Consider the following 21,104-nt stretch of genomic DNA (forward strand, 5'->3'; position numbering starts at 1 on the left):
TGTTTAGTGTACCCCCAACTGTTTATTGAAGTTATAGTTAATTTTCCTACTCTTGTCTTTTAACTTTCATACTAGCTTTTTAAGTAGCTGATCTGCTTTGTTTATTATGTATCTGCCTTTACCTTTGAGATTTTTTCCTTTCCTGTATTTCTTATTTCTGGTTATGGTCTTTTTTTTTTTTTTTCTGCTTAAAGGAGACCCTTTTGACATTTCTCGTAAAATCAGTGACAAACTCCATTAGTTTTTGTCCGGGAAACTTTATCTCTTCTTCAATTCTGAATGATGATAACCTTACCAGGTAGAGTATCCTAGGTTTTAGGTTCCTTTATTTCAGCACTTTAAATACGTCCTGCCACGCTTCCTCAGTGAAGTTTCTACTGAGAAATAATTAATACCCTTATGCGGTTTCCCTTGTATGTGAAAAGTTGTTTACCTCTTGCTGCCTTAAAATTGTCTCTTATCTGTAACTTTTACCATTTTAATTACAATATGTCTTGGTGTGGAACCCCTTGGGTTTGTCTTGCTTGGAACACTATGCTTCCTGGACCTAGACGTCTGCTTCCTTCTCTAAATTAGGAAAAATTTCAGCCACTATTTCTCCAAATAAACTTTATGCCCCTTTGTCTCCCTCGTCTCCTTCTGGGAACCCTATAATGAGAATATTAGTGTATTTGATGTTGTCCCAGACAACCCTTAAATCATCCTCATTTCTTTTATTCTTCTTTTTGCCATTCTGATTGGGTGATTTCCACTATTATATCTTCCAGGTCATTAATCTGTTCTGTATTATCTAATCTGCTGTTGATTCATTCTAATGTATTTTTAATTTCAGTTATTGTATTCTTCAGCTCTGATTGGTTATTATATTTTCCATTTTTTTGCTGAACTTCTCTCTGAGTTCCTCTATTATACTCTCAAGTCTGGTGAGTACACTTATGACCATTTCCTTGAATTCTTTATCAGGAAAATTACTTATCTCCTCTTCAGTAGGGTTTTTTTCCTAGACCTTTATCTTGTTCCTTCATTCGTAACATATTCCTTGGTCTTCTCATTCTGTTTGACTTTTCTGTTTGTTCTTATGAATTAGATGAGATAGCTCTCTCTCAATCTTGAAAAAGTGGCCTCATGTGTAAGTAATCTCTGTGTAGACTGTGTGCTGGGTGGATTTGGCAGGCAGGTTGGAGTCAGGGTGGGCAGACGCAGTGTCTGGGCTGCTGGTTGGCTGGGAGGAGCAGGCCGGGAAGGATGGCGCATTGCGCGCACATGTGTGTGGCAGCTGGAGTGAGGTCCACGTGGGGCAACCTGGTTCATGCACTGCTGTGCCCTATTGGTCCCACTGGAGTGATGCCCTGTTGTTCCGGTTTTCCACAGCAGGAGCAAGGCCAAGGCTGGGCAGCCCAGTGTATATGCACCAAAGTGCTCTGTGGGAACCAGCAGAGAAAGATCCAGATGAGGCAGCCAGTGCCTACATGTGAATCCTGGTGATCCAGTTGTCCACAGCTGGAGTGGGGTCAGGGCTGGGCAGCCCAACGCATGCACACCACAGCTTCCTGTAGGTCCTGCTTGAGCTAGCTCAGGTGTGGCAGTGCCCTGTTGATCTGGTGGTGCATGCATGTCGCAGCACTGTGCTGGTCCTGTTGGAGGGAGCTTTGCGACACTCTTGCCTTGCAGGTTGGCTAGAACACCTGGATAGAGCTCCTGCCTCTGCTACCTGGGTGGAGGGGGATGTAAACAATGGCCCTCACTGGCACCTCTGATCCCAAAAAATTCCCTCAGATCCTGGAGAGTTTCATAATTCTCCAGCCATCTCTATGCAGTCTCTGTCTCTGTCTCTGTTTCTGTCTCTGTCTGTCTCTCCCCCCCTCCTCCTCTTCCTCCTCCTCATATCTCCCTCTCCATGTGCAGAGGCTGTTCAGTCAGGCCTCAGTTGTCTCTCAGGAGGAATTGCTCTAAACGTAGGCGATTCTCCAGTGTGTTTGCTGGAGGGGGCGAGTTCAGCATCCTCCTACACCTCCATCTTGGACCTGCCTCTAAAGCATTATTTTTAGACAAAAACTAACAGATACTTCACAAAGCAGAATGTAAAATCACGTTAATTTTTAAAAGTTAAAACACAAGAACTTAACAAATCTGTTCCATCTCCTCAACCTCTGCTTTGTTTCTGCTATTGAGTACTTACTCTATGGCCCGGTGAAAGGCAGGCTTCCCCCAACCATTTCATCCTCATGAAAACCCCACAACATTGGGGCTCCAGTGGTCCCCATTTAACAAAGAGGAAGTCTGAGGCTCAGAGAGGTGAAGTGACTTGCCCAAGGTCACACAGCAATCAGGAAGTGCTGGAGGTCTTAACCACTATATTTCCCTGTCTCTCTGAAAACATCACTTGGAGAAAGTCGTCTGTGAGGCACTATTCTAGACTGTTCTACAACAGTCCAAACCCTGTTTTATGGAATTCTAAGAGTGAGGGGAGGTCCAAATAGGAGGGCCTCAGGCTCCCCTCACCAGTCAGTCGATCTGGTAAGTTGGGCTTCTGCCCAGGATTTCATTTGATGGAAAAGTTCTGCAACTGAGGCAGAGTTTAGACATAATGTCCAATTAGTTGTGCTAAGATCTGAAACACTGGAAATATTTGACAATTCCAGTCCTAGCCCAGGAGAAGTTCGGAGGCAAGTAGGGGAGGTGGATGCAACACTCTCAGCCCAGCCTGGCCTGGGGAGGCATTGGGGGCCCTTCCTGCCCAGGCTCCCTCTCCCAGCCCTCCTACCTGAAGTCCTCAGACGCCAGCACCTCGTAGTAGTAAAGGAGTTTGCACCTGGGGCCAGGGCTATGCAGGGCCGTCAGGACGTCCTCCACCACACTGCCAGGTGGGGTGTGCATTTGCCACTGGAGCAGGTAGATGCCGGGCCATCGGGTTACGTGGGAGCCCTAAAACAGCAGCCACACCTGACTCTCTGGTCCTCCTGGGTACAGGGCCCCCTTCTAAACCAGCCCAACAGCAAGTCCCTCCTCTAAGAGCTTCCCAAAGCCATCCTTGCTCTCCCTCCACTGTCACCCCCAAATCCCTGGCAGCTGAGAGACTCCTTCTGAATCTGGGGGAGGGGTCAAGGTCAGGCGGGGTGCAGCTGCAGGACAGCAGGGGTGTGGTTTGGTCAGCCATCTGGATTTTGTTGGGCTTTTGTTCTGCTGACCAGGCTTTGCATACTAGGGAGTACCGGAGAGGGAATTGGGAGGGGGAGCTTATAGGTGGTTAGAGATTGTTGAAAACCCAGAGAGAACAAGAAAGGAGGTGTTAGCTGTTAAAAGGATAACTTCAAGGAAGGGCTGCATGTTCAGTGGGACCCCAAGGGATGATGGTGTGCTAGACTCCCCATAGAACCTGCAGTAAGATCTGCAGTGCTCGCCAGTGCTTGCATGTGAGAGTGTGTATGTGCATGTATGAATGTGAGTGTGCATGTGAGCATGTATGTGTGAGCGCATGTATGCATGAGTGCACTGTGTGCTCATGTGTGAGTATGCATGTGTGAGTGCACGTGTGAGTGAGTACATGTATGAGTATGGGTGCATGTATGTATGTGTCGAGTATGTGTGTGTGTCTCGGGGCTGGTGATGGTCAACTGGCAAGCACCGGCCTCATGGCGGACATGAGGGTCAACAAGGGTGGCTCATGTTCAGTATCACGTCTGCATTCTGTTCTCGACCTACAGTTTCTGTGCCGCGCCAGTTCTGGAACTTGACTGTGTATCAGAAACCACCGGGAAAGGGAGAGCATCACAGGTTCCAGGCCCCACAGCCAGAGGTTCGGAGTCAGGCCGCTGGGCATGAGGCCTGGAAACCTGCATCTTTGACACAAGTCCCAGGGGATTCTGAGGTTGGGGTCCTGAGTTATTCGTCCTGGATATGCCAGGATCTGTCTTTCTCCCCCACTGTCCCACAGGGTCCCTGAGGCTGAGGACCAGGTCCTATTTGTCCCCTGCTGTGCCCCTAAGAACCCTGGCATGCAGTGGACACTCAGTCCTGCGTGATGAGTGAATAAATGAAACAAGGAATTCAAACCTGAATACTCTCCCCTTCCCGGCAGATGAGGGGGGCCTCCACGCAGCTGTAGTCTGTGCTCGAGGCCCAGCCTCTGTCCGTCAGCTGCCTGCCAGCCTTGGCCCCAGGCTCCCCAGAGCCCAGCCTGGGCGCCTGCTTGGTGTGGTACAGGCTGAACACCACATCTCCTCGCAGGATGTCAAAGTCCCAGGTGATGACTGATTCCCCCTCCAGAATCTCCACAGTGACCTGCGTGGGGATGGGGGAGGTCTGAGAATGGACTTTCCCACCCCCCTGTCTGAAATGCCCGGGAGGCCCCAACCTGCTGTGGGGGCTGACTCACAGCCACTGACTGACTAACACAAAAGTACAAAAGGCCAGTAAGGCCACTCTGTAGGGCTCTGCACATCCAGTGCTCCCCAAGGTTTGGGCTGGGCTAGACTGTGGCTGGAATGGCCCCTTAGATTCTTGCCCATGTCCATCCTGCCCCCAACCCCTCCTTACAGGTTTGTCCTGAGAGTGTGCCCTCAGCAAATCACTGGCATGACAACCTTCATTTCAGGCTCTGCTCTGGGGGAACCTGACCTATAATGACACCCCAGCCCAGTGGGTCCTCCCAGGCCAGGCCCCAGCACCTCATGGGGGGCCCCTCGGAGCACGCTGGCTGACTGGTAGGTCTCTCTCCACTGGCACAGTTGGTCCGATTGCTGCTGCTCCTCTTCCGTTAGATAGAGGGACTTGGGGACCAGCCCTCCTTCAGGGACATTACACTGGGGAACAAAAAAAAAGGTGGCATGTTGGGGCCGCCAGCAAAGCCTGGGTGACCTATAGAAGGGTGCTCTATGACCTCTGAAACCACAGCTTTAAAAGCGACCCCTTAGTGAGCTGGGTGGCAGCCTTCTGTGGCTCCATGTAACCGCAGAACCACCACAATGCAGAAGGAACTATTATTCTTCATATTTTACAGATGAGGAAAATGGAGACTCAGAGAGGTCAGACCACTTGCCTCAGATCACAGAGCGGAAAGTGGCTGAGCCGGGGTGTGAACTCACATTCCTCAGGCCCCAGGATCATGTTCCTCACCACTATGCTGGTCCTACAGGCCCTTTTGCTAAATATACGTCATGCATACATATTGCGACAGGTGGAGAAAACGGGCAAGCTTGGCAAAATTCCTAGGAAATATGTTTTATAACCCTCAAATCATTCAAGCGTGCTGTTTGGTATTTCTGTTAGAAGAGATAAGACAGCTGTGACCAGGGCCACCCCTGCCTATTATCTCACTGCAGGGGTGGGGAGGGGGTGGGTGCAATAAACAGGGCCTGGGGCCACCTTTCCTGGAAGAGGTTGCCTGATCATCCACCCCAGGTGGTTGTGGGTTGGGGATAAATCCCTTTGGGTACACCAGCTCTGGCTCCAGGGCCCAGGCCTCTGGGACATTTGAGTCACTTCCTTCTGCAGCAGAGGGTGCACAGCCAACAGGTATACTCTGACTGTATCCTAGCAACTTGTCTTGGATGCGGAATACAGAATACAGGAAGGGCAAGCCTGTGACTAGCCTAGTGGGTCTCTAAACTTCTAGAGACTTCTGTCTTGCTCACTGTGTTTGAAAGAGCCAAGGTAAGGCCCCTCCTTCAGGCAGCAGTCATGTCTCTTTGGGGCAGCTTTTCTTTTTTAATTTTTAAAAATTATTTATTATTATTTATGATTACAGAACCTCATCTTCCTAGGTGGTCTCCCATTCAAGTACTAACCAGGCCCAACCCTGCTTAGCTTCAGACATCAGGCTTGTTCAGGGTAGCATGGCCATAGACCATGGACCGTGACTCCACTGGGAGCGGACCCAGGACCTTGTGCGTGTAAAGCAGACGTGCTAACCACTACACTATGGAACCACACCCTGGGGCAGTTTCTAAAACAAGGCCTGCCCCGGCACTCCTCAACTCCTGGTCCTCGGGCCACAGCCTGCCCCCTCCTGGAGCCTAGGACCCCAGTATAGCCTTACCATGCACTCTCCTCCAAGGAAGTCGGGGATCACTTCTTTATCCAGGTAGTCGACGAGGCCTCCAGGGCCCTGGTAATTGCCGCCGCTGTAGATGAGAAACTTTTGCCGGGTGTTCTCGTTGATGAAGGGGCTGATCTGAAATGGGGGAGATGAGGCAAGATGTAAAGTTGTTTTTTTACTGAAGTATAATTCACCTAGCATAGAATTAACCATTTCAAAGTGTCTTTCGGTTCATTTACTGTGTTGTACAACCTTCACCTTTATCTAATTCTAAGACATTTTTCATCCCCCCAAAATGAAACCCCACATCCGTTAGCAGTCACTGCCTTCCCCCGCCCCCCAGCCCCTGCCAACAACTAATCTACTTTCTGTCTTTATGGATTTGCCTGCTCTGGACATTTCAAATAAATGGAATCATGATATGTGTCCTTTTGTGTCTGGCTTTCATTTAGCATGTTTTTGAGGTATATCCATGTGTAGAATTATCAGTACTTCCTTTTTATGGCTGAATAATATTCCACTACACAGATGACCATGTTTTGTATATCCCAGATGGGATGTATTTCAACAGAGCTCTAACCTGTATGTCAGTTTGTGTTTTCACGGCATCCTCAATCCTGGTATGGGGTCTAGAGCAATAAATTGGTTGGGAGGTGAAGGAAGGAAGGAAAGGAAAAGGGAGGGAGGGAGGGAAGGAAGGAAGGAAGGAAGGAAGGGTGAATGAACTGTGACACTTAGCATGGCAGGGCACAAGCCAATTCAGCAAAAAATGCCCCAGGCAAAAGACGAACTGGGAACTGGCATCCCACCTGTAAGGTCACTCTCCTTCGGCCCCCTGGGAGGCAGTCGCCTGCTCCATCTGGCATGGCCAACGGGCAGGGTGGTTCCCTTACCCCCTCCCCACCTCGGTGCCCCTGGAAGCAGCAGTTGCCACTGCAGGCCCCACCCCAACCCCTTTCTGGCTTTCACAGCCCCAGACCAAAGGCTGTCCCTCCTTCTTGTCCCTCCAGCTCTGGGGTGGTCAGCGTTACTGACGCAACTAGTCCCGGGGGGCCTCTCCATCCTGCCCACACCTCTGTAAGCAGCTCCTGCATGTCACCCTCACCCCTCCATTTGGGTGAATCTTGCTCCCAGTCCCACCCAATGTACATCCTCTTAGGAAATCTCTGAACAGCAAGGAAACAATTTTCACAAAAATCAGGATATTTCGGGATGGGAAGCTTCAGTAGCAGGTTCCTGCCCGTCTCTCCTGCAGCTCCCGCTCCCCCAGACCAGCCCTGACGTAGCCACAGAAGCCAGAGAACATCTGGCCGCAGAAGCAGAAGCCCGCTCATGTCCTCTCCTGCTGACAATCCTCCAGGGCTCTCCACCGCCCCAGTACAGGTCCCATCATCACCACAGCCTGAGCTCGGCAGGTGCTGATCCCTGAGCATCCCCCAGCCTCCTCTTTGCTCCTTTTTGCTCCAGCCCCTGGGGACTGGTTTTTCAGTTCCTCCGAAGCGCGGTCCTGCCTCCGGCTGCACAGGTTGCCTGCCATACCCTTCCTTCTGCCTTTCCCTGCATGACTCCTGCACCTTCCTCAGATCTCGTCAATAAGTCACCTCCTCAGCAGGACCTTCCTCAGGTCCCCAATCTGAATTATCCCCCTGCATCACCCCCTGCCTGGCTTAGTCTCTCCAAAAACCCTGAATGTCCTCATGTCCTTGTCATAGGGAACCATGAAGCCTTTACTTGAGTGGTGTTATCTGGTTTATCTCTCCCTGTCCCATGACAGTGGGGGGAGACACAGTGGCTGGTTGGTGTGCTCCGAATCCCCAGGGCCTAGAAAGGTGTCTGGCACATAGTAGGTCCTTAGTAAAACACTGAATCAACTTAACTTTCAACTCCTGAATCCCCATCTTGACTGACCCTCTACTTACAGCAGCACTTCTCAGGCTTCCCTGGTCACTGAACACCCCCATATCCCCCCTACCCCTGGCACTGGGTAAGATGCTGACTCTGAGTCAGGAGGACTGCGGGGCAGGGCGGGCTGAGATTGCATCAACTGTGGACCAGTAGCAAGGCCCCAGGGCAGTGGTTTTCAACTGCAAATGACAACCTGTCAGTGGTTGTGAAATCAATTTAGCACTTCCTGATTAGCCTCTGTGTGTGTGTGTGTGTGTGTGTGTGTGTGTGTGTGTGTGTGTGTGTAGGCATGAAGGCATGCACATGCCGGGTTGCAGCATAAAGTGTATTTCTCACTGTGGGTCATGAGCAAAATGTTTTACAGTCTCTATAGCACAGTATCCCAGCATTCCTTGGAACCAGCTCACAGGAGTCCCAGGAAGCCTGTACAATTCTGGGTGTGACTACAGTGACCATGAAACAGGACACAGGATACATAAGCTGTGCTCTATCCATATAGTGAAATACTATTCAGACATAAAAAGAAACAAAGTACTGACATAGACTCCAATGTGGATGAATCTGAAATCATCATGCTAAGTGAGAGAAATCAGACTCAAAAAGACTCATAGTGTTTGATTCCATTTACATGAAATATCTAGACTAGGCATATCCACAGAGACACAGAGTAGATTCATGGGATTCATGGTTGCCAGAAACTGCAGGGGGTGAGGAGGAGAGCAGTCGTTAATGGGTACGGGGTTTCCTTTTGGGGTGATGAAAACGTTCTAGAATTAGGTAGTGGCAATGGTTGCACAGCTGTGTGAATATACTGAAAACCACTGACTCGTGTACCTTCAAGGGGTGACCTTTGTGGCATATGAGTTAGAAGAAATGACACAGCACAAGTGGGTTGGGCAGCTCACAGAGGGACACGCTCCCATCTCAGCCTTCTGCTCTTACCAGCGTCCAGAGCACCGGGAAGACGCGGGGGGCACGCACAATGAGCAGCCGGCCCAGGGTCTCGGGGTAGTTGTCCTCGACCACCTCAATCATCCGCAGGAGCGCCTTCACCCCCGGCCGCCACAGGTGCCTCATGTTGAGTCCTTCCAGGTCCACCAGGCAGGTCCAGGAGCTGCGGCAGACATGGGGCCCCTCACTACACCTTGCCCTGCCACTTCCCAACACCCTCTGTGGGGAGCTGGGGGGGGCAACAGACAGGGATAGATGGAGAGGCTTAGTGAGGCAAGGCTGGGAACAGAAGGGGCAGGGGTCACAGGACATGCTCGTGGATCCTGCCACCATGGGGAGGCCACACAGTGAAGAGGCTCAGAGCGTGGGCTCCAAGGCTGAGCACCCAAATTCGAGTGTCACCTTCACCCCTGGGAGCTGCGTGACATAAGCAACTTCCTTGTTGGGACAGTGGCAATGACAGAAACAGTCCCCATCTCAAGCACTCGTTGTTAGGATTAAATGAGATGGTATATGTAAAGATCTCTGCAAGAACAGATACATAGCATCCATTCAATAAAAGCTAGTTATCACTACTGATTGTTGAAAAGATGCCGACGATGAAATAGAGCGCAAGTGCTAAGAGTACAAACTCAGCGACAAATGCCCTGGGTTCAGATTCCAGCTCTGCCACCTGCTGTGTGGCCTGACCAAGTTACTTAACCTCTCTGTGCCTCTATTTCATTAGCACCAATTCATTAGGAAAATGACCATTTTCCTACAGCGGCTAGTCCCTGGGACTCTCTCTATCACAGCTTCACCCTGCCCACACCACTGTAAGGAGCTCCTTTGTGACACCCTGTCATCCGAACCACTGGGGATGAGTTCCTCTTCTGGCTAGGATGCTGATTGATCAATTATCCACCTCCACCCCAGTGTATGTCCCCTTGGGAAAGCGTCAAACAGCAAAGAAACATAATTTTCACCAGAATCAGGATATTTTGGGATAAAAAGCTTCTGTAACAGATCCTGCCTGTTCTTCCTTCTGAGGGCTGTGATAAAGATGACACATATTAAGGTACTCAGAAGAGCACCTGCTCGATAGTAAGTTCTCTATATATGCTTGCATTATATCTTAAGTTATTGTTTTAGATAATCCATAAGGAATCCCTAAGACTAGTGATATTGTTCAGTGCCTTTTGGGGCAATGCCACTGTGAATACTGGTGTGGGAAACTGAGTTCAGGCACAGAAGTCCAGGGAAGTCAGAGAGGGACAGTGTGTTACTGGATGTCCCGTGACACCTGCGAGGACCTGCCTGGGAGACAAAGTCAAGGTAGAACTTGGGGTGGGAGAGCCGGTCTCAAAAAGCCAAGGCCAGGAGGCTGTGTGGCCTGGAAAATAAAGTCCTTGAACCTGAGCCAGACAGGAACAGTTTATAATTCTAGCTCGGCCAATAAATCACTAAGCAACCTTAGATGAGCATTGCCACTCTAAGCCTCAGCTTCTCCCTCCATAAAGAACAGGGACAACAGTCCCTGCTTCATAGGATCATTGCGAAAATTAAGTGAAGACATTTCTGCGAAGCGCCCAGCATGCTGCCTGGCACGGCCTCCATGCTCAGTGAACCTTGGCTGCTTTTACTGTTTGGGGAATTTGTTCCCAGTGAGGTTCTTGCCTGATGGGGCGGCCAAACTGTTTGGTGTTCCCTTCACATCTCTTCTGTCCTTCTTCATTGACAGAAAGAACCTGGAAGGTAGAGAATGTGCTGGTGAACATTCCTTTGGCTTCTTCACCTGCGGGCAGCCCCAGGGGCTCCAGGAAGTGGGGACCCTGACTCACGTGCTGCAGCAGCGCCTCCTCCCCCATGGCCTTCATCAAGCCTTTGGTGTCCATGTGGCCCAGGCGCAAGATGTACAGTGGGCGGCCATCTTTGCAAAGAGAAGGGGCGTTATTTAGTGCATGGGTCCCCAACCCCTAGGACACATACCAATACCAGTCCGTGGCCTGTTAGGAACCAGGCCTCACAGCAGTAGGGGAGCAGAGAAACTTCATCTACATTTGCAGCCACTCCCCAGCACTAGCATCACTGCCTCAGCTCCACCTCAGATCACCAGACTTTAGATTCTCACAGGAGCCACCAGTCCCTAGTGCCAAAAAGGGTGGGGACTGCTGATTTAGCAGATGCTCGTGGGAGGGCAGGTCAAAGCCTCCATGAGAACTTATCTCCCTCGGAGAAAGAGTTGCCAGGCTGTGGTTCACCAACCCTCACCCCTGCCTTATCAACTAACGTCCTGCCTGCTCCCAAGAGGGGCTGACAACACTTATGGTGAAAGAAACAACAGAAGCGATAAAAAAGTTTACACCATTAAGGAAACTGAGTGAGGGCACGCGGGAACTCTCTGTATGATCTTAGCAACTGTTCTGAAAACCTAAAACTGTTCTAACATTAAAAGTTTATTTTTAAAAAAAATTTGTTTACGAGGATAATAAACCACATAATGAAGGAGTATGGAGAGAACAAATAAAAGTTGGCTCTTAGCTTTCTGTCGGCTAAAGCGAAAATGGAAAATAAGGAATCACATATTAATACAGCTGACTCTCGCTATTTGCAGCAATTCTAAGATGTGACCTCGAACACTGATTGGCAAATACTGAACCACTGCTTCTCAGAAAAACAGAGGGTTAGGGACCTGCGAGCCACTTAGTAGTAACATTTTTGTCAACCAGGCAATACAAAAACCTTATTTAATATATGTTGTTGACTCATTAACATCGAAGTCAGGGCCAGCAGCACTGAAATGCATGTCTGAACAAGCTGACCTAACACAGACATTTTCTCCAAGAGGCACATCGCAGCCTCCTTGCACTTAGGAGCCCTAGACAGCACTTCTGCATGACGCTTGGGGGCCATTCTATACAGCAAAATAACCAAAAAAAGCACACATACACACACACACACACAAAATGGGACACTAAGCAGACTGCGAAAAGGACATGTGTTCACAGTGTGAGAGTTGAAACAAGGACGCAGAAGCGCATCTCATTGAACCTCAGTCGGGGACATGCAGGTTGGGCACCTGAGCGTTTTTGCCACTCTGTGCTCATCCGTGAATGACCACGAAAGCATCCTGAGTATTGATTTGGGGGCTATAAGTAAATTTTCGTGAGAAGGCAAATTCACAAATATGCAATATATGAATAACAAGGATTAACTGTATGTGTATTAAAAGAAAGTGTCCCAACCAGTTCTTCAGGAGAGTCAAGCATTTGCCCTAATCAATACACAGTTGACCCTTGAACAACATAGGTTTGAACTGTGTGGGTTCACTTATTTGCAGGTTTTTTCAATAAGTATACAGTTGGCCCTCTGTATCCCTTGGTTTCACATCCACAGATTCAACGAACCGCCGATCGATGATCTGGGAATCTGCAGATGTATATACCTTGTTCTATACCGTTTTATATAAGGGACATCCATGGATTTTGACTCTTGGGTGGGGGCAGTCCTGGAAACAATTCCCCATGGATACAAAAGGACAAATGTAGTTAAGTTTTTGGAGAGTCAGAAGTTATAAGTGGATTTGCGACTACTTTGGGGTTTGGTGCCTGTAACCCCAAGGTTATTCAAGAGTCAACTGTTATGAATTTTTTACATAAAGGACATTGAAAACCGTAATAGGCACTGGCTTCAATGGCAGTTTAATTAAAAAAAAAAAATCCAAAGATCTTTATAGTTGAATAACATTGCCCTCAAATTCATGTCACCTATAATTTCACAATGTGGCCTTATTTGGAAATAGGGTCTTCGGAGAGGTAATTATTTAAGGATCTAGAGATGAAATCATACTGGATCATACCACGTCCAATGACCTGGGGTCTTTATAAGGGGAGAGCACACTGAGAGACACACAGAGAGGAAGGCCATGTAAAGATGCAGGCAGAGACTGGAAATGATGCTGCCAAGCCAAGGAACACCTGGGGCCACCAGAAGCTGGAAAAAGCAAGGAAGGATTCCCTCCTAGAGCCTTCAGAGGGATCATGGCCTTGCTGACACCTCGATTCCAGATTTCTGGCCTCCAGAACTGGGAGGAAATAAACTTCTGTCACTTTAAACCATCCAATGTGTGGTGATTTGCTATGGCAGCCCCAAGACGCTAACACGGTATTCACTTTAAGCCCAGCTCTGCCTTCCTGGGCTGGGCTGTCACCTCAAAGACATCTCCAGATGCTTGGAGGAATCGAAAGGAAGAATAAATAGCATGGGAAGTGGCACTCAAAGCACATTCGGGAGGGAATGAAGGTACACACCTACGTCCTGGTAGTGCCAGCCCCCCGCGAAGAACTCCTCCAGGAGGGCAGGCGGGCGCCAGGTCTGAAGGAGGAGATCCACCTGGTGCTGCTTTCGCCAGCTCAAGGACTGGCACAGCATCTCCCGGGCCTTGTCCAGGTGGAAGTCACGAGCCCGCAGGAACCGAAGGATGTGCTGATCTTTGGGAATCTGAGAGAATGAAAAGGAGCAGCCTCAGTAGATGAAATTATGGAAACTGAGTCTCCTGTCTCATCTAAAAATATTTAGCAGGAGAAAGGACCATATACGTCCACAAACCAAGGACTGCCGCAGTCACCAGAAGTCAGGAGAGAGATGAACCAGATCCTCCTGCAGAGCTTCTGGAAGGAACCGACCCTGCCAACACCTTAATCTCAGACATCCGGCCTTTAGAACTGGGAGAGAATACATTTCTGTTGTTTTAAGCCACCCAGTGTGTGGCATTTTGTTTCAGCAGCCCAAGGAAATTAATACACCCTTCTTAACAGTTTGTTATATGAGCTGATAAATCCTTTTTTGCCTCGTTGATTTATGCTGCTTTCCTGCCACACATAACCTAAGTAGATGAGGTGACAAGCTAAGACCCTATCAGCTCTCCTTTTCCTCAGGCAAATACCAACAGTCTCAGGAAAGCCACCCCCATTCAAAGTGCCCTTTCTTGAGTATTTATTCTGAGCCAGACATGGCTCTGAGCACTTTATGAGGACTGTCCCTTTAATTTGCTCTCGGAGGTAGATGCTAACGTTATTTCCGTTTTACAGATGGAAAAAGGCAGACAGGTTACATCACAGCCCAACACTAACTCTTTTGTCTGCTCCCCAGTGTAAGAGGAGGGGAGCTAGAGGGAAAGGGTCAGCAACTCATGAATAAGCAGGAAGTTCTTATTCAATAAAGTTGAAGGTCAAGTCCACGCTTAGGACCTATATGCATGGTGGACATTTATGTTATGGGGCTTCAAGTCTAAAGGCAAAATCCACATGCTGTCAAAAATCAACCTTTGCAAGTCATTAAATCTCTTAGAAAAAAACATGGTCTTGTGAACATAGGGCTATACATCATTAGGTCTCAACCGGGGGTGACTGCACCGCACAGAGTACATTTGTCTGGAGCCATTTTTGGTTGTCACAACTGAGAGAGAAGAGCTCGCAGCATCTCATGGCTGGAGGCCAGCGAGGCTGCTCAGCTTGCTACAGGCACAGGACAGCCCCCACCACAAAGAACTGTCCAGCCTCAAATGTTAACGGCGCCAAATCAGTGATAATGCACAGCATGTTATAGATACAAAAGACAGTACATGATGAAGAAAAAAAAAAAAAAAGGCAAAATCTAAGAGTCCAGTATTACTAATTACACAGACTTATTTCCCTGGCTCCTCCTCACCAGTGCCTGAGGCTGGGCAGCTCTAACTGAGCATCTGCCCCCGCGGGCCCTAGCCCTGCACCCACCTTGCCTTTGTGGTTCTCCTGCAACCAGCGCCGAAGCTGGATCAGGCAGCTTTCCTGCATAGGTGTGAGCTGGCCCAGGCATCTCTCAATGTAGTCTGCATCCAGCTTGTCCCCTGAAGGAGAAGAAGGGCTTCAGGACAAAAGTCAGATGCCGTGTCTCTTCACCATGTGGTCTGTCCACCCTTTCTGGAACCCTCACTTTACTGGGCACCTCAAATCTGAAATGTCATTCCAAGCCACATACATGGTGGCCTTTTCACCAGATGACAGCTACATGGGCTCCAGATCCTCTAGTCTTTCCGACCCACTTCCAAGGGGTTTCTGCAAACTTGTGCCGGAACAAGCCTGCATCTCACCGTGGCAAGCAATGTATCCCTTCGACCCTCAGAAAAGTCCTACCCTCTGAAGGTTTTTGTCCATCTCCCATCCCCTCCACCTTAGTAACCATCAGCTCGTTTGCTATATCTATGGGCCTGTTCCTATTGCATTTTGTTTATTCGTTTGTTTTGTTTTAGATTCCACATGTAAGTGAAATTATGCGGTATTTGTCTGTCTGGCTTATTTCACTTAGCATAATACTCTCTAGGTCCATCCATGTTGTCACAAATGGCAAGATCTCATTCTTTTTTGCTGAACAAGATTCTATTGTGTGTATATATGTGTATACATGTGATACACACACACACACGTATATCATATCTTCTTTATCTATCACCTATTGATAGATATCTTGGCTATGTAATAATGCTGAAATGAACACAGAGGTGCATATATCTTTTTAAATCAGTTTTTTTGTTTTCTTGGGGTAAATATCCAGAAGTGAAATTGCTGGATCATATGGCAGCTCTTTTTAACACTTTCAAGGAACCTCCATACTGGTTTTCGTAGTGGCTACATCAATTTACATTCCCACCAACAATGTACAAGGGTTCCTTTTTCTCCACATCTTCGCCAATCCTTGTTATTTGTTGATTTATTGATGATAGGTGTGAAATGCTATCTCATTATGGTTTTAATTTGTTATTCCTTGACAATTAGTGATGCTGAGCATCTTTTCATATGTCGATTGACCATCTGCATGTCCTTTTGGGAAAAAGCTCTATTAGGTCCTCTGCCCATTTATTAAATTGATTTGTTTGTTTTTGTGGTGTTAAGTTGTATGAGATCCTTATATATTTTGAATATTAACCCCTTAGTGGATATATCATTGGTGAATATTTTCTCCCATTCAATAGGTTTCCTTTTCATTTTGTTGATGGTTTTCCTCACTGTGCAAAAACATTTTAGTTTAATATAGTCCCACTTATTTTTTCTTTTGTTTTCCTTGCCTAAGGAGACATATCCAAAAATATAATGCCAAGACCAGTGTCAGAGAGTTTACTGCCTATGTTTTCCTCTAAGAGTTTTATGGTTTGGGGTCTTAACATTTAAGTCTTTAACCTATTTGACTATTGTGCTCACTACAGCAGCACATATACTAATCTACTTGACTATATTTTTGTGTATGGTGTAAGAAAGTGGTCCGACTTTTTTTTTTTTTTTTTTGCACGTATCTGTCCAGGTTTTTCAACACCATTATGGAAGAGATTGTCTTTTTACCCCATTGTATATCCTTGCCTCTTACATCATAGATTAAATGACCATATAAGTGTAGGTTTGTTTCTGGGCTCTCTATTCTGTTCCATTGAGCTATGTGTTTGTTTTTATGCCAGTACTGCATTATTTTGATTATTGTAGCTTTGTAGTATAGTTTGATACTAAGAAGCATGGTACCTCCCACTTTGTTCTTTCTCAAAATTTCTTTGGCTATTTTGGGGTCTTTCATGGTTCCATATAAATTTTATGATTAGTTGTTCTAATTCTGAGAAGAATGTCATGTGTATTTTGACAGAGATTGCATTGAATCTATAGATTTCTTTAAGTAGTATGGACACTTTAGCAATATGAATCCTTCCACTCCATGAGCAGGATATATCCTTCCATTTATTTGTATCTTCTTCAGTTTCTTCCTTCAATGTCTTACAGTTTTCAGAGTATAGACAGATATTTTACCTCTTTGATTAAACTTATTCCTAGGGATTTTATGCTTTTCGATGCAATTATAAATGGAATTGTTTTCTTAATTTATTCTTTGGATCATTATTGATGTAAAGATTATTAACAATGCAATATACATCATCTCAGTGAGTTTTCTCAATACCCTGTGAGGTGGGTGTCACTATTATTCCCACTCTAGAGAATTTAAAACTGATGCCCAGAGAGGTAAAGTAACTCAAACAAGTAAATGCATGTAGTGTGCCCACCATAACAATGGCAATCAATAAATACCAGTTCTTTTTGCCTTCCTACATCTATAGCTCCCTTGTGGGGTATAAGACTTTTAGTATACAGAGCCCTGGCCCCAAAATACAGCCCAGAGCTGCACAGATCACTCCCACTGTTCAATCCCATCTTCCACTATTGGGCTGTGCAGGGTCAGCATGTGCCAGCATTTAGAGGCTGGGCTCCAACCTGACGTCCTGTTACCCACTCTTAACCGTTGGGGTGGCAGATGCCGGCATGGTGAGGCATTGCAGCATGGTAGCCTCTCAGCAGTGGGTGGAGACACTCCACAAAGAGCAGCCCCCAGGAACATAGCCCATTCTCTGTGTCCAGATGACACAAGAAGAAAACAAACAGAATGTCTGCAGTCCAGCAGCGGGAACCACCAGTGGTTCCCTCCAAAACAAAAAGAGCCAGGGCTGGTGGTCACACCAACTGTGCCAGGAGATGTACAGGTAAACAGAGGCAGGAGAGATGCTGTGGGGAGAATCGTCCTGACCCAGAAACACCGAGAGGGGTCAGAAGCAGGGATGCTGGGGATGGGGAGAGGGTGAGGAGAGGTTGAGGGAGAAACACGAGGGAGGCAAGAGGTGCCAGCATCCTTCCGGCCTCCAGGAAACTGTGAAGGCCCCTTTCTTCTTCTGAGCACAAAGGCTCAGTGATTCAGAGCACAGTGGAAGGGGCACAACTGTGCCTCCCGCCAGCCATCCTGAGTACCAGCCCTGCTGGTGGACAGCACAGACAGAAGGAAGGAAAGACCTGTGTAACACAGGGAGGGCACAGGACATGACCCGCAGAGTGTATGCACCGGAAGGCGCAGAAAAAGTGAAGTGTTGTAAAAATATATTTTTTTAACTATTTGAAAAGTGTTTGTGCAACAGCAGCCATCTAGTGCACACAGATGGTGCAGAATAAATATTTGTGGAATAAATAAATTTTGTTCTTCCTAAACATGGCCCCAGATGTATTTTGGGTTACATGGGTTACACATATTTGAGTCAGCAAGTCCTACACTTCAGTGGCCCCAAAGGAAAATCTGAACTGTCGTGAGCATAAATGTACATGATTAAAACTGGATTTATGGGGTATGTACAGGAAAAACTGTCATATTGTGAACATTTCCCATGTCAATTAAAATCTGAAATATGACAAAGGGCTAATTGCCTTAATATGTAAAAAGCTCTTACAAAACAATAAGAAATCAGCAAATAGGGAAATGGACAAAGGACAAGAACAGGGATTCAAAAAAAAAGTTAAGTTGAATCACTAAACATAAAAAAAGAATACTTGACCTCACTCATAATGAAAGATTAGTGATCACTATTCACTCTTTGCCTTTCAGAAGTTTGAAATGTTTAACAAAAGCCTTGTGGGGAGCAGGGACAGGGCGAACTCAGGAATAGACCCAGCACACACTTTCAGTGGGAACACTGATTAGTACCAACTTTTTGTGGGCCTAACTGGTAAATCTAGAAAATTTTAGTTGCACATAACCTTAGACCCGATGATTCAACTTTTAAAATTATATTATAATTATATTATATATATACACACACACACATACATATATATACACACACATATATATACGTATAGATACACACGTATATATATATGCGTATATATATAAAATCAGGCAGATATTTTTTAAAACCTTAAGTACAAAGATGTACCACATTTTATTTAAAAAAAAATGAAAACGACCTGTCAATAGGGGACTAGCTAAATAAACTAATTAAAAATAATAAATAATAAATGTTTATTAATAAGTTATGGTGCAACCACGCTATGAAATACTGCAAAGTGCTAAGACACATCCGCTGACACAGAAAGCTGTTCGATCAACATTAGTAAGTGGGAAAAAAGCAAAATATCAAATATAATGTGTTATATGTCCTTATTTGTTCAACACAGGTTATATATGTATGTAGGTGTGCGTAATCATACGTGTGCATATTATGTATGTGTATGTGCCTAGATAGCCTCAGGAAATATAAACACAAAACTATTGTTGCCTTCATGGAGAGGAAAGAGGTCTTACTTTCTACTTGACATCTTCTGAGCAATTCAAATTCTTTTCCCACCACAATCATGCATTACTCATATAACTAAAAATAGTAATAAAACCAGAGAAAAGGGCAGCCATCATGTACCAGATCAGGTCAACTCCTGACCTAGAAATAAACCATTTCTGACTCTTGGGCCTGAAGAAAGAGATGGGGAAGCAGATGGGAGAGGGAGGAGATGGAGTTATATTCCAGGACCCAGATCTGTCCCCAAGGGCACCCGCGGCAATTCTCCCCACCACAGGGTGAGCAAACCCACTGCAGGCTTCCTAGGATTTCAGGCCTTGGCCACAGGGTCTTACCGTCAGTACCAACCATCTCACAAACAGGGCTCTGGGAACTGCTGGGCCCATCAACCTCCAAGGAGTCTGGGTCCCCCAACACAGCCTGGGAGCAGGCGTCCTCCTCTCGGACCCGGGCAGGCGTCCACCGGGGAACGTGAGAGGTGCCCTGGGAGATGAGCTCGTTCAGGTAATGCTCAATCACCTCCTTCCCCTGGAAGACAGAGAGAGCCAAGACATATCAGTACGTGGGGCAAAACCGCGAGGGGTAACCACGCCAACTTGGAAATCAACCAACCTGGCTCCGGTTCCAGCCCTGATGTGTGGCTATTAAGCAGCTGAAATGTGGCAGGGCCCAGTGGAGATGTGCTGTGAGTGTTAAAATACACACCAGATTTCCAAGATTTGGTACCAAAGAATGTAAAATAGCTCCCAATTAAGTTTTATATTGATAACACATTGGATGAAATATATCATTAAAGTGGCTTTCACCTGTTTCATTACACCAACAGGCCTCAACTCAATGATGGGTCAGATCTTTAAACCAAGCAGTGACAATTTACCCAGGAAAAAGCACTGCCCAATGTTCCTCCTCTGTCCACGGAGTTCCCTACAGAACCCTGGGAGCATCAGGACAGTGATTACTGTGCCCCGTTACGGTCTTGCTTTCCATTCATCATCTCCTGTGATATGGCCATTGTTAGAATACCCCATTCTACAGATGAGGACAGTTAAGGATGTTGCCTGATGTCACACGGGTTATCAAGTGGCAGAGCGGGCTTTGAACCAGGACTGGAAGCCCCCGAGGCCTGTGCACCTTCTTCCTCCTTGTGACTGACAAAGCCCCGCTCTTACCTTCTTGACATTGGCTGTGTACTGCTTCATGGCGATCTTCTCCAAGGCACTTTCGAAGCCAAAGAAGGACCGAATGTCAAGTGAGGCGGATTGCTCAAAGCAAGTCCAGTCTTCATTCTCGGGGTGGACCTGAAAGCCAGGCAGGGATGACAACACAGTCTCAGGGTGGCGGATGCCATGCCCTCCCTCGGGTTTCTCTCGGTGACCTGGGCACAGCCAGAGCATGCAGTGGACAGCACATCACAGCTGGCAACACCCTAGGGTTCCAGCAATTCCAACAGGCCCCACCCAAAGCACAATACAAGGTATAAAGTGTTAGCAAACAAAGAGCCTCCTCAGGAGGGGCCAGAAGAAAGCGGGCCTCATATTTGTGTTCCTGTCCCTTAAAAATTATATGTATATAATGATATATAAATAGGCAATATATTTAATATGTCATTATATATAAATTACACATGAATATTATACATTTTAGATATATAAAATACGTATGTTATGTGTTTATATATATTATAAATAAATATTTATACGCATATAAGATAAACTTCATTGACACAGCTACCATGCAGACCCAGGCTTAGTGCCTCTCGAACTTCCATGGGCAGAGCATTACCAGGGAGTCTATTAAATATGCAGGTGCCAGGTGGAATAGGTGTCCAGGGCTGGGGCCTGAGAATCTGCATTTCACAAGCAGCCTCAGTGATGCAGATTCAGCTGTTTGTAGAACTTGCTCTGAGAAACACTACATTAAAAGGGGTTTATAAAAACTCCCCCTACACCTCCCTAGAAGTAAACATCTGAACATCCTAGGCCCAGTTTCCAGAAGGCCCTGAGAGGAACTGGAGTTGTGCAAAAGAAAAATAATCACCATTTACTGGATGCCTGCTGTATACGAGGCACCACTGTACAGATGAACAAGGCAAGGTTCCCCTAA

General features: G+C 46.9%; 1 protein-coding gene across 2 annotated transcripts in view; it reads right to left on the reverse strand.

The window, feature by feature from the left end:
* Nucleotides 1-21,104, reverse strand: part of SEC14L5 (SEC14 like lipid binding 5) — a 46,510-nt gene that overhangs the window by 6,517 nt on the left and 18,889 nt on the right. For both annotated transcript variants that reach the window (XM_036225793.1, XM_036225792.1), the window contains 11 exons: nt 20,171-20,299; nt 19,337-19,529; nt 14,647-14,759; nt 13,183-13,372; nt 10,714-10,802; nt 10,550-10,620; nt 8,885-9,056; nt 6,038-6,172; nt 4,668-4,802; nt 4,054-4,281; nt 2,765-2,925 (listed from right to left, as the gene is read on the reverse strand). In XM_036225793.1, coding sequence (XP_036081686.1) covers nt 2,765-2,925; nt 4,054-4,281; nt 4,668-4,802; nt 6,038-6,172; nt 8,885-9,056; nt 10,550-10,620; nt 10,714-10,802; nt 13,183-13,372; nt 14,647-14,759; nt 19,337-19,529; nt 20,171-20,299 — 1,616 coding nt within the window. The remainder of the gene's footprint in view (nt 1-2,764; nt 2,926-4,053; nt 4,282-4,667; nt 4,803-6,037; nt 6,173-8,884; nt 9,057-10,549; nt 10,621-10,713; nt 10,803-13,182; nt 13,373-14,646; nt 14,760-19,336; nt 19,530-20,170; nt 20,300-21,104) is intronic.

Source organism: Rousettus aegyptiacus, unplaced genomic scaffold, assembly GCF_014176215.1.
Source record: "Rousettus aegyptiacus isolate mRouAeg1 unplaced genomic scaffold, mRouAeg1.p scaffold_m13_p_8, whole genome shotgun sequence".
Taxonomy (NCBI): domain Eukaryota; kingdom Metazoa; phylum Chordata; class Mammalia; order Chiroptera; family Pteropodidae; genus Rousettus; species Rousettus aegyptiacus.